Source organism: Corapipo altera, unplaced genomic scaffold (genome assembly GCF_003945725.1).
Source record: "Corapipo altera isolate COAL_440 unplaced genomic scaffold, ASM394572v1 44b, whole genome shotgun sequence".
NCBI classification, from domain to species: domain Eukaryota; kingdom Metazoa; phylum Chordata; class Aves; order Passeriformes; family Pipridae; genus Corapipo; species Corapipo altera.
In genome coordinates this window covers 4,442,626-4,456,692 of record NW_020884932.1, presented here as the reverse complement: position 1 = coordinate 4,456,692, position 14,067 = coordinate 4,442,626, and the positions used below count along the sequence as shown (strand labels likewise).

At 43.7% G+C, this 14,067-nt stretch overlaps 1 protein-coding gene across 1 annotated transcript in view; it reads right to left on the bottom strand.

Annotated features, from left to right (window-relative positions):
- The window catches only part of BMPER (BMP binding endothelial regulator), a 146,193-nt gene extending 145,909 nt beyond the window's left edge, over window positions 1-284 (bottom strand). Inside the window, exon 1 of the mRNA XM_027659514.1 lies at window positions 132-284. Within this exon, the coding sequence (XP_027515315.1) occupies window positions 132-246 (115 nt within the window). The 5' untranslated portion in view covers window positions 247-284. The remainder of the gene's footprint in view (window positions 1-131) is intronic.
- Between the last annotated feature and the right edge of the window lie 13,783 nt (window positions 285-14,067).

Sequence of the window (14,067 nt, the reverse complement as noted above, 5' to 3'; positions counted from 1 at the left end):
TTACTGTGCTCACCTGCCCCAACCCACGCGGTTACACCTCCGGCCGCCCTTCCCGCGCACTGCCCGGCAGCCCCCGCTCCCGACGGCGAGTACCGGCGGCAGGTGGGCCCCGCGCCCCCGCGCCCCTGTACCTGTGAGCAGGGAGGAGGCCGGCGCCCCGGGGAGGCACAGGACGCCCAGGAGGAGGGCGGCGGCGAGCGGGGCGAGGCGCGGGGCCGCAGGCCAGCCCCCTCCGAGCCGCGGCATCGTCCCGGGGGTGCCGCTGCCCGCCCGCCGGCTGAGGGGCAGCGTCCGGGACGCGCCGTCGGGTGGCGGAGCCCGCCCACCCGCGGCACGCCCGCCCCAGCACCGACCCCCGGCGCCGGGCAGCGGCTGGGGGGTGAGGAGCAGCACGGGAGACCGCGGCCCGCCGGCGAGTCCCACCCAACGGCGGCACCGGGGGAGGGGACTGTGGGTGCGGGGAAAGCAGCTGTCAGCGCCTGCCCCTCGGCCCCGCACCCCCTCTTTCCATCACCCCCCTCTCCTGCCCGCATCCCTTCTTATACCTTCCTCTCCCCATAGTCCCTCCTCCGGCACCCCCCGGCCCCCATGCCTCCCTCCCCCCCCGGCGCACACACGCACAGACAGGCTGCCAGCCCCAGACCCCGTTTCCCTGCCGGGAGATGCCCGGCCACTCCCTCCCCGGCCCCGCCGAGCACCGCCCGGCCCGGCAGCGGCGTCGGGGGGCTGCGCCCGCGGCCGCTCGGCGGGAGGGGCGGGGGAACGGGAGAGGATCGAGGAGAAGAGGAGGAAAGGAGAAGAGGAGGAAAAGGTAAACGAGGAGTAGCAGGGGAGGAAACGTGGATCCTCGGACAGGGCCAAGGCGGTGCAAACCCCAGTACCTGGGCAGAACGCGGCGGCGCCGGCTGCCTCCGGCGGGCTTGTCCTCAGCTCCGCAGCCCGACTCGTGTCAGTGCCCTCCGTGCCTGCGGGCGGGTTTCACCGGCCGCCAGCGAGCGGGGAGAGGGAAGGAGGGAAGGAAGGACGAGAGGGAGCGAGGGGTCGGAGACTGTCCGCCGAGAACTCCTCGGCGGGGCTCCGCTCCCCGGCTGCCCGCCCGGCCGGGGCCACTGAGCTCCCTTCGCCTCCACGCCGCCCCCGCTGCTGTCCCCTCTCTCGCGGCAGCCGCAGCACCAACTCCCGCAGCCGGAGCCGGACTCTCCCCGGGGCCGCTGCCCCCCGAGAAGGGCTTCCCTTGGCCCTCCCCGCCCGGCTCCGGGGCTGCCGCTCCCCCTCGGGGCGCCTGGGGCTCGGCGGGGTTGGGGCCCGGCGAGGTTGGGGCTCAGCCCGCCCGAGGGCCTCGGGAGCAGCAGGGGCGCAGCTGCCCGGGCCGCGCTCTTCGTCCCTGAGCCTGGCCCGCCGTGCGGGGCCCTCGGTCCGTCGCTCCCCGATGGGCTGTAGCCTTGGCAGCTACTCCTTAACACTTGCCATTTTGCAGGTCCACGCTTTGCTATCCCGGGTGTAAACAGGGGCAGTGTTAGCGACTGACACCACCGACACCCAGCTTTTGCACTCACAAATAGACGCAAGGTCGGGACGGGATGACACTTTGTGGGTTGTGGCAGGACGTTTTTCTGTGACAGATCTTCCCGAACCTGTTTTACAAATCGATTTCCCTCAAACTGTGATGTTTCACTTGGGAAAGTGAACGATCTGAAATAAACTAGTCTGACAGCAAACTGAAAAATATTTCCAGGTTTCTACGCGTTCTTATTTTATTTCTTCTGGGGGTGCATGTGAGCTGCCGTTTCAAAAATGATTATAGTAATGGCAAATAAGGTGCATGACAGGCTGATATATACAGGACTACTTCAAATACGTTTTATTTCCCAGGAAGATGCAAGACAAATAGATTTACATGAACATTTTAAGAATAAAACCCAAAAGCCAAGACCTCTGAAAGCTTACATCTTTGTTCTAAAAAACCTGTACACTTCATTTCCAACTCGTCACCTACCTTTAGGTAGGGCACAGAAGTCCTAAAATAGCTGAAATTGCACCTATGAGAGGGACTACAGGGAACTGATACCGATCGACCTGTAGACCTCACTGGCAAAATCCCTCTCTCTGAGAAAAGAAAACCTGTTTTATTCCTCCAATCTCACTCTGTACAAGTTGAAGCTGCATAGGCACATAGGATAATTTAGATGCCATTAAAAAGATTTTATATTCCATAAAAATACAAGTCAGGTGCAAAACTTGCTCCATACTGTGTAGAATACATAACAAACTCAGGATATAAATGTAACCTAGATTTTTTTTTCCTGGGAGATGTCATCTTCACATTTCCATGCATTTTAAACAGACATGAGCCCATAGATGTACATATTATGCACTACTCCAGAATAGATTTTTGCATGTCCAAGTATTTTTTCCATTGGAAAGATGTACTGAATCTTCTGGCAAGCTGGCTTCTCTATCTGTAATCAGTGGTTACTCTTTTTAATTCCAGTGCAGCCATAGCCCTTCTAAAGCAACAGCTGTAGGAAAAATAAATCTGCCCTAATAATTTCTTAAGTGACAACTACCACAGGAGAGTACTTATATCATTTTGTGCATTGAATCTTCTCTTTGTTCTGGTCTAAAATTCATTAAATATTAACATCACCCGGTGTGAGAAACACACAAATCACAATGAGGGCAGAAAATAACAATCCAGGCATTCAAATAACATCAGGGAACTTGTTAAAATAGTCCAAAAAATGCAAGAAGTATAGATCTCCTTTACAAAATGAAGACAAGAGGCGACAGCAACTGGGCTTCATGCTCAATCCCTGCCATAACTCATTCAGTTAAGACAAATACTTAATGAAATCATACCTAAGTCAGGGCAGTTACAAAGCAATATGCACAGATTTGTTACATGATTTTCCTTTTCTCATAGAGAAGAAACAGTGTGATCATCACTGAAGCACCTTCAACACACTGATTAGACCTAAAACTTACCTCTGAAACATCTGCAGCATGAAAACATTGTCCATGGGATTAGCTTAGTGGGTCCCTGCCTCTTTTGTGGTAGCAGCAGTGTTGGGGTGAGGAATTTGTCCATGTTCCTTGCTTGAAACACCTGCTGAAATGGAATTCTAAGCCTCCCCATGCCATGCCTACTCCACACTTCACTGCCTATTAGCTGCCCAGTGGAAAAGCCTGCTAAGCTTAGCAGCAACCTCTGTTGCTTCCTTGATATTGATAATGGTGACATATCACAGAGGAAGATCACTCTCTCATTTAAATCTCATGAAGTAAAACCCAGCCTGGGAGGGAAATACACCATCTTAATCCTCCCCCACTTTAGTTTCACCTACCCAGTGCTACAGGTTTGTCTTGGCTTTTTATCTCTCCTGTAACCTCTCTCCCAAGCCTGCCTTATCAGAGGTCAGCATCCTTTCTGGTTGTAATGCCACATTATGTACAGTTTCAAGGTGTAGGGTTTTTTTCCCTTTTGCATCCCTGTTTGAAGAGGTACTCATTTTTCCAAGCAACATTCAAAGCTGTGGTCATTTTAGCAAAATCAGAGGGTCACACTGGCAACCATGTCCTGCTATCAGATACACACAGATACTTTGTTGTATGCCAGCAGTTAAAACAGAAGTTATGTCATCAAACCACTCACCTCTTTTGTATAAGCATTATATGGTATCACTTGTTATTGAAAGGATACATTCAGCAGTTCAGTTTATTAGTTGACTTGGGCTCATCCAGCTTGATGGAGCAGTAGCTGTTCACATTTACCACTTTGTACAGAATTCAGCTCCTTCTCCAGTGATGCTTTCCCTGTGGTCAGCCATAAAAGATCATACATTACCTGATCACCCAGCACTCACCTAAAAAGAAAAAAGATCTTTATGGTTAACCATAGCAATAGTGAAGAAGATAGTGATTACACATCTTTCTTCACGATCATCTGTCTTACCAGCAAGTCAAAATCACTAGAAGGCCCATTCTTCATGGGCTAGGAAGTTCTTCCAGAAGTTTGGGAGGCACTGAATCGCTATATTCTTATGTATTTTCTTATTTTTGAGAGGAAATTTGCTCTTCTAGGTCTTGGACATAGGTTGTCCTTACCATGCAAGTGTGCAATCAACACGCTACATATACGTCAGCACTGCGACTGTCCCTGCGTTTATTACTTTTATGTTGTTACACATTATATTAACACAGCTTCTTTGAATTTGTGAGCCTTCTCAGCATAAAGAAGAAAATATGACCCAGATATACACTATATTGAAGGCTATGTAAATTGGCACAACCTGCTGTTTCCAGTTCTGGTTTGCTAAACAACTGTGCAGTTACAAGGTACTGAAAGTGGTTTGCATATCAAATGAAGCTTATACATTTCTATTGTTACGAACATCTTGCTAAAGATAAAGAACTCTTGATCCAGTAACCTACACCATCAAAAAGAAGGTCACATACATTTGATGTAGTTGGAGGCATGGGTCTGATAAGCTTCAACCCTGAAAATTCTCGCAGAAAGCCCTGTAATTTGGGAAAGTGTTTTATTATCATGGTGCATCAGCACACAGCAATTGGGAAGCTCAGGAGTAACTCGCAGGATTGTGATGAAGATATGGCACTTTCCTGCAGGCAAGCAGATGGGAGTTTACTGTTCATCCTTCAGTACTGAGCTGGGCTACAGCCTTTCAAATTCTTATGCATCCTCATTCATTTCAGTGCTTAATCATGTTTTAAAGCTAAGACTATCCACCAGTGAGAGCAAACAGTATTTCCTTCATGGCCACTTTTCCTCTAGGAGATGATGTTAATAAACCTCGAGACTGGCCTGATAAGAGGTGCTCCTGACAAAGCTCCCCTACTGCAAAATATTCAGAAAACTTAAATGGATGTAAATGAGGTCTGGAGACCACACCAAGACGTTTTAAAACTGTAAGAGGATAAAAAAATGACATATGTTCAAAGTCTTTAAATAAAAGGAAAGTACAGGAAAATATCTAAAAGTTACAGTGATACTTACTTGGATAAATGTTTATAAATTTCATCAAACAACTCATCATTTTGACAGTTTTCCATAAACCCCTGGAACATGTAAAGCATTAATTTATTTATGGCAAGATAAAGATAATGAGTAACATTTTAAAAGTTTGTTAACATAGAATGTCCTGGCACAGTCATACTTACATACTTCTATTGTTTAAGTTATATTTTCTAAGAACTCAAAAAAACCTTACTAAAGTGAGCTTCTCATTGCAAAATCTTAAAAATTATCTTCATCATCTGTATTCATAGAAAAGCAAACAAAACAAATAGCATAAACTAAACTGAATACAAATGCCAGCAATACCTCAAACTGAAAAATACTTGTATGCAGCAGAAAATATGGATCCAATATGGAGGCTGCTGTAATAGTCCATATCAAATATGCTAAAACAACAACAAAAGAACTAAATTATGACAGAAATGCTGATGCCATCTAAATGATGGGATTCCCAGCAGAAGCTATTCCAGAGGCCACAGGCCAAGCAAACAGAGTAAAGCAGCTTATGCTGGTACTCCTTTCTGTTACTTCGCTGCTGTAAATAGCTTGCCTTTCAGAGAGAACAAAAATTATTTTGTGAGAGTTTTCTTGTGTTAAATTTACCCTTGAACATCTGCTGTGTCTGATAAAGGATAAGAGCTAATGAAATCACACGAAGAGTGACGTATGTGAGGTGCTGCTTTGTTTTCAATGTGTGAGACGAACCAAACCCTGCTATTTGCTTGGCTGCGGTACTGCCTGGTAAGTGCAACAAACAAGGAGTACTCAAGAAGCATTCTGTAAAATAGAAGATTTATTGATTGATTAATTGCAGATGAATATGGACCCTCTCTGTACTAGAGAGAGATTATTTATCCTACCCCCTGCCCCCACAAAAGACAAGATATGCTTATTGTGACAGAAAATTGTTCCTTCCAGCCAGGATACAGTTGAAAAGCAGCTGCCTCTACTCAGCAGAGAAAGGCAAAGGATTGCATTTCTGCTAAAAGACAAGTTTCCACGGCATGCATCCTATAAGATCACCACTTCACCTACAGAGAGTGTACCCTGTGAGTTCATTCCTCCTGATGCTGGTCCCCTTTCACAGCAGAATTTCTCCCAGGGCTTTTTTTGAACGAAAACTAAAGGCTTAAAAACTGGGAGGTGAGGTTTGAGGAACGAAACATATCAACTCGGAGACTCCTCTCCTTCAAACGGGTGCGCTCATTCACACCGAAACGAGTGAGAGGAGACCCGGGGCCGTTAATTTTAAGTCGTCTGTAATAAAAAGTTACCGCCTGTCGCTGAAGGCGGGCGCGGAGGATCAGCTCCTTGGCGGGGCGGCTGCCGGCAGGTGGCAGTGTTGGGAGCCCGGAGCCCCGCGGGCTGAGCTGGAGCTGCTTCCACAATTAACCTGGGCCACAGAGCTGGTTACAGAAATCTAATCCATATGTCCTGATGCCTTGCTCCTACGCCAGCGAAATGCTCTCTCCTGGTTTGTTCTCAGAATGTCGTTTTTCTTTTCACTCCTCTGGCTTTGTAGGACGTTCACTTTTACTGTCCCTGCAATTAGTGCAACGTATCTTATTTTATCTGGAAACAAGACATTTTTACAAAGAACCTCTATTTGTTGTTATTTTCAAAATACAAAGATTAGGCAATTTACTGATTACTTTTTTCTTCAGTAAATTGGCTATACAGCATTACAGCTGGTACAAGTAAGAAATCCTCCCTACTACTTTTCTTGGCTTCCAATTTAGGGGAAGCACACTCAATTAAACATTAATACCTGATCTGTCCTACTGACTGACAGTGCCACACATATAGAGAGCAATGATCTGACAATCATAAGCAGTCTTGTAAAGCTCCATCCATCAGGATATGCTCAGATAATACACCTGTGCAAACGGGGTAATCCTGCATTGATCTGTTGAAACTTCTGCTAGTTATGCAGTTTCGTAATGAGTATTATAGCCATTATTAAAGAAGTAATACTACAAGATTTAATAATTATACTGAATTGCCCACCACTCTGAATGATTAATTAAACCCTGGATATCCTGCATGTGCTTAACCCAAGTAGACAAGAGTACATACACACACACAAAAAAATCCCAAAGCAGAAATTCATTAAAAACACATCCCGTCTTGCTACCGATTCACGCAGGTCAGATTAATCTCAGACCTTCACAAAAAAGAAAACACAGAGCCACTTGGGCAAGAGAAAAAAAAATGTACTTCCAGAAGGCAGTATAATTCATCTACCTGCCTCTCAGCTATCTAAGGCTCTCTCAGGAGGAGATGAGAGCAATAATAAATGTGCCAGAGGCGGGGTTTTGGTGTCATTAGACAAATCTGCAGGGAGTTTCTGCCAAATCCCCAAGTTCTCTGACAGTAGCATACCTCCAAATACATCATTTAGAAGCATGAGATGAACAGAGACACGAAATAGTATTTACTTTGGGAAAGTATCAATCACATGTCTTGAATATATTAGCAGGTTAAACCCAGGAGAGTCAGCTGAATTACTTGTGACCAAAGAAAACAATCAATCAACAGTTTGAAGGCTTCACAGAATTTTATATACATATTTACATGTGGTGTATGCTATTTATTTTAGGCATCTTTAAACCTAGACTCTGAAGTCTCAAGGTGATGGCTGGCAGGTATTCCAACATACAAAACATCTTGTGAGAAACTGGTTGGTAATAAACTATTTTTAGATAGAACAGGATTTGTATCTCAGGGGATTTTGGGGGTTAATTAAGTGAACTAAAAAACAACACAGAACTACCTTTTTACCAAGTCACTTTAAATTCTAACTGGTTTTAATATTGTTAAATATTATTTTAATATTGATCAAATTGTCTTTAACATTCTTATGTTTGGATTAAATTGAAGTTAGTCTGTATGGCTGTAGCGTAGCTTGCATCTGTATGAAAGTCAGAGAATAAATAAGACAACTATTAATAAACAAAGAGAAGATTATGGTGCTGGAAGTATTTTGCAAACTGCTCATCATGCTAATAGACTACATAATTTAGATCTTTTCCCTGTAAACATTCATGCATCAGAACAGTCCCAAAAGAACAAGGTCAGTAAGAATAATCACTTTATGGGCAAAAGGTCCTCTTCTGTAGACACTTGTTGCAGCAGGTACGCAGAGGAAGCCAGGATAACTCCATTCAAAAGCATCAAGGGACTACAGCATCAGGGTGCCCCTATGTTCAAGGCTCACTTTGTGTTGGATTACCCAACAAACAGGTCTCTTCTTCCCTAGGGGCTGCATCTCCTGGTGCTCCAAAGAGTAGGAATTTCAGTCCATAGCCCTCTAAAAGTGGCAGCACTGCATGCTGTGCACACAGCCAGCCATACGTCTGGCCTGGGGGTATGTGATCATGGTCCAGAAGCAACCCAGGACACCCCACCCCATTTAGATAGCCCTTGCATTCCAACAGGCAACAGACCTAAATTAATCCACAAACTCAGCTAAGCGGCTGTGAGCATCTAGGGTCTCCCAGGCCTCTGTGGGAGGCAGTGGTTTCATGAAAACCAGACAGAAAGAAACTAGACAGAAAGAAAGTCCAACTGGAAAACTCTAGAAAAAAGATGTGAGGCTGCCCCGTACTTACAGACTATGCCAAGCAAACTGTGTGACTTGGCTGCCCACTGGCATTGCTTGGATGGCTTGTGTGGGACATGCACAGCATGGAGCGCCTGCAAGGTGAAGACTCCAACTTTTCCCTAAGCGATCACCCAAACTTGTTAGCTTCCACAAGTACTTTCTTAGATTGACTTGTTTTGAAGTATGCATTTACCTTCATAAATGTTCATATGAAGAAAGAAAAATATCAAATAATAAATTACAGAACTGAGGGTTTTGCTGTCCCACAGTGGAGCTGCTTTCAGTTCTGCTGTGCAAGCAGTAATGAAAAAACTGCACCTCTTAAAGATAATTTCTGTGCATCCTTATTGAAAAAAGTCAACCCTACAGTCCAAATGACTATGAATTGACATCTGAGCATTTCACAAAATGACAGCACAAGCCATCTATTAGAGAGAGTAATATTGTGAGCACTAGCCAGCGCTCACAACAGTTCCATGCTTTGCTTTTGGGTCCACTCCAATTGGATGAATAGACAGCACAATTCCCAAAATGCAGGAATTTTACTGCTATGAAGCACTCTGAGGACAACAATCAAGCCTCAGCTTTGTAATGATAGGATTGCAAAAAATGGCCATTTAATTTAAAATAGTCTCTGTGGTTTGTAAAGCTGTTTCTGCATTGCACACAGAGGATAAAATACACATGCTTTCACAGGCTTTCAGCTGCTGGCCCAAGTGCAGAAAGGATTAAGGCAAGACAGTTTGAATTTACATGATGCAAATTAGAAGAATCAGGAAGAAAATATGGCTCTGAAAGCTATGCTTTGTTTTATCCTAGAAGAGGTGTAATGCAAATTATTTTTTTCATAGCTAGCAGGACCCAACCAGATTGCAAAGGTATGGGCATGGGAGCAGCCAAACAATAGCTGTATTCTCCCACACCAAACTCTCCAAATCTGGAGTCTCACTTTCTGGGTTCCCAGACTGAGTACAGGCCTTGAGTTTAATTAGGATACCCAAAAAATGAGCGCAATCTGAATTATTGGTTAGTTTTGGTAATGCAGGCCTTAGCGAGGGAAAGCACGGGACTGAGTCAAGCCTAGCAGAGACTGTGGTACATTAACCCAAAGATATTCCCATAGGCACACAGTGAAGATGAAGAAAGATATGGAAGATTGCACGGAGACACAAAAAACTCTTATACCAGTTTATGAGTATTTTCTAAGCACTACCTGATGCTATAGTTTACAAAGGGTGGAAAGGGTATAAAGAGGAGCCAGAATACACCTCTGACATGAGCCAGGCAAAGGCATGGAGATAGAGGAATCTGTGATGAGTCTTAAGAGATGCTGGCACAGCCTCCGCTGGAGTTGCGTGCTGGAGCAGGAAATTTATCCCTGAGAAGTAAAGCTGAACATCCCTATTTCTGCTCTGTTCAGGAGCACAAAGGAGCCTGTGCATGTGTGGGAAGGGGGAAGGGCTAGTGCATGGCTCTGGAGTTGCCCAGGCACACTGTCAGAGCCTTGACTACCCCAGTTTTGGTTTGTCCTTGCTGAGAATAAAACCCACAATCTTTTCACCACAGAAGCCACATGACTAACAGTCTAGCTTCGAGCAACGATGAAGTAGGCACAAAAAATTAGGAAGGAGAAGGGTGCTCCTTTTGCTTATACCCTCTGGCTGGATTTTTTTCTGAACAAGAATGTCTTTTGGCCACTTTGGTGAGTAAGTTTACCATTATGGAAACTGCTCCACCACACCCGCAGGATGGTGAATCAGAGAGAGTTATACAACTTTGCTGTTTACAGGCGGTTTGATCTGCTTGTCTCTGCTGTGCTGCTCCCTCTGCTTACAGTAGTGCACAGCCAGCTTTGAAGGACAGGTAGCTATCAATAGGAGTAAAAGTGATATGGAAAAGAAATAATTTGTCTTTAAACTTTGTGAATAAAAACTTGCAGTAGTGAGGACAATGACCAGAGAGAAAGAGACAAACTAATTTCAAATTAGAAGTCAATCTGGAAGCGATTTGGTAAAAAACCTCTATACAAAAAGTCACAGTGCACGTGGGTTTCTGTAAATGTTATCACAAAGCCTCCAGCAATACAGATAAACAAGTATACAGGTAAATGCCTGAACTCACTTCCTAGCTCAGCACCCAAGGTTTGGACATGCCTGCTGGCTTGAGACCTAAGAAGCCTAATTCAGCTAAGCACTTTGGGGTTCAGATTTGCGTACTGGGTATCTCTAAACGACAGAGAAGTGAAAGAGCATTTGTAGAAATTGTTTTTCTGGCCAGTGCAATAATCCTGTACAAGTAGGACCAAGCTGTATTTTTGTGCCTATTAGTTTTTGTGCAATCAAATTGTCAAGCTAAAGGTAGGAAGCTCACCAGGCTTAGCAATCTCTCAGCATGCTGTAAACCAAAAGTCCGCGGCTAGGCTTGAAAAGGTTGATCTTGATCAGAAGCAAGAAAGGTTAAATGCACAAACTCTCTTAGTCATTGGGATTTATTTGCTCAGTTCTAATTTTAACTTTGGTTAGCCCAGTAAAAGGTATCACATCACCGTCTGGGTAGCTGTCGTACAAAAAACAATGCAGCTACCAACTTTACTCTGTTGGATGACATACTTGGGCAGTAGCCCTTTAAAGTAAAGCTTTTTTAGTGCCCATGGTTTTCCATTCATTATTTTCCTGATGCTGAAAGCAATGTTATTCATCCCAGAGAAGAATAGATACATTGTATTTCAAAAGTTTAACCAAAACACTGATTTTGCTGCAAGCTTTCCTCCTCTCAGGACTTTTAAAACTTACACCTACAAAGTGGCTGCTGGGCAAAATTGTCAATTTACGGTCACTGGGATTTGGTAGGAAAAAAAGCAAAAGGAAAACAGGATTGCAAGAGTGACTGCTACCTACAAAAATGTGGAAGATGAGAAGAACGATTAAAAGTGAAGAAAAGACTCCTCTCGCCATGAGATGAGCTAATGAATGCTAAACATGGAATGACTTTGTTATAAAAGAAGAGACAAAAAGAGGAAAAAAAATCAATTCTTAACACACTAAATGTGTACCATCCACATCTATAACTAACGACACATTCCCAACTCTCTTTCATGTTTTTGCCAACCTCACCTATCACACTTGCCCAGAAGAGCACCCAGTACCTTCTCCAGTCCTGTTCGTCTGCAGTCATGAAGTATCATCCACTTTTCGGACCTTGCTAGATAGGTCTAACCGCAATGATAAACCATTAGCTATTCTGAAAGGCCACTGATATTGTCCATATTCTTTTCTAGTTGTTTGGCCACAGAAACATTCATTTCCAGTCTTCTTTTACTGATGTCAAGCTGGTTGTTAACACTGCATCCAGCCCTGTTATCTGACCACCAAACACCCAAACGTAGTAATCCTGGGGACACAGTCTTACCAAGGTGAGGCAAGATTCCTCTTCTCAAGAAGAAGATTCCTCTTCTCTGTGGTAGCTGGTGTGGGAGCATTTGGACACAATTCTGCTGGGAATCCAGCTCATTGGGTCTCCTCTTCCTCCTCCCAGGCCTTCTAAGTAACTGCCAGAAGGGACAAACCCTCACATTTGAAGTACTGTCACCCAGAGCAATAGGGGAAATGCTCCCTTCCCAAGTCACACACCTCCTGACTGCTTTTGGGACTTGAACCCTGAACTATGCAAAAGAAGCTATCCAGTGTCATGATGAAAGAATTGTGTCATAGCACCACAAAATATTTAATTAATGCTGGAACATGGCATTCAAATACACTGCCAAGAGAAACTGTCTTTGTTTCTACTGGATCAAAAGCAATCACACCATGTTAACCAAGTTGTGTTCTTACCAGTTCCTAGTTAGAGTCATTGCTCGAGGAAGACACTACACATCCAGGCAGATGGAAAAAGCAGTATCTGTTATATATGCAGCAACTTGACTGTTCTCCAATATTTATGGATCCCAACCATCTTGACTTTATTATGCCATGAGGAGGGAAAAAAAAGTACAATAATCCTCTTTATGTCTCTTGTAATTGAATCCAATCATGATTATAATATATCGTAGGCATTTGAAGTAACTATTAATTACTGAATGCTTGCTTCATAATGAATTGGAATATTATCTGTTATAGATCAACTTTTTAATATATTCTCTAATGCTTCCAAGATGTTGTGGAACTGATCTATCCTTTAAAATTAATAAAGTATTAAAATCAACAGAATAAAAACTTTTTTCTTTCCCAAACACACTGTAAACTTCGCAATACTATCTCATCAGACTTAGCAAAGTAAGGAGGACTGATCCAAGCCATCATAGGATCAAAACCCTTGCTCATTCCTAAGGTTGTCTAAGAATAGCACCTATGCTACATTCATTAACAATGATAAAATGTCTCAGTATAATTAGAGGACACTGGAGCTGCCAATTTTTGAATAGTATGTGACATTCAGGAAACAGTAATCATAATAACAACATCAATTTAGAGAAACCATGGCAACTTTTTAAAAGATAGAGGGCCAAGCTTTTGTTGATCAAATGTCAAATTAATTAAGTGTATTCTTCTTAATAGAATGTGTCCTGGAAATACATCCTTCCCATATTGTCTTGGTTGAGGAGCAGAAGGAGAGCACACTATTCATCGCTTGATTTCCTAAACTATGTAATAGTGTTGCTATAACTGTTGAAAAGCTGCTATACATCATCCTGAGAGTGATTTTGTCTCATAAGTGGCTGAAGTAACACATATAGAATGCTCTAGGGTATTATTTTGCAAGGACCTATTTTACAAGCAGCATCACTCTCTACAGAGAAGTAATCACTTCTAGAGTGTAAATTGGCAGTTATTTAATGAACACTGACTAGCTAAGCCTCATGCACATTGAATTTTGGGGATAGTACCTTTTGGAGTGACCTTCATAATTTATTACATCATCTAGCTAAGAGTTCATGCTTACTTGTCATCTTATTTTGGCATGCAGCCCCCAGTAGAAGAGTATGAATGCTCTCCTGTCAAAATCAATGGCAAAATACTCAGTTAAATTCATCAAAAATAGATTTGGGCCTCTAATCAGATTACAGTAATGACTCAGGATGACTGACCTCCCTTCACGGTTTCAGATCAGGCAACAGTTTACATAATCAGAACAGCTTTTATCTTGTCTCTGCAGCTGAATACACTGTCAGTCTGCACCCCGCTGGAGCTGTGGTGGAGAGCAAGCTATGATTGGCATTGATCATTCCCACTTAGGAAGCACTCCCAGATCTCTACTCTGCTTATAAAGATGAAAGAAAATATCTTATCAAACACTGTTATCACTTTGCTCTAGAGCATTAACTGGTTTTGCAAAATATTATTTCCAAAAGAAATATTTTTTATTATGAGAGTGTAGTGTTAAACTGGTGCTAGCAAACAAATGAACAATACAATATGCTGATGCTATATTG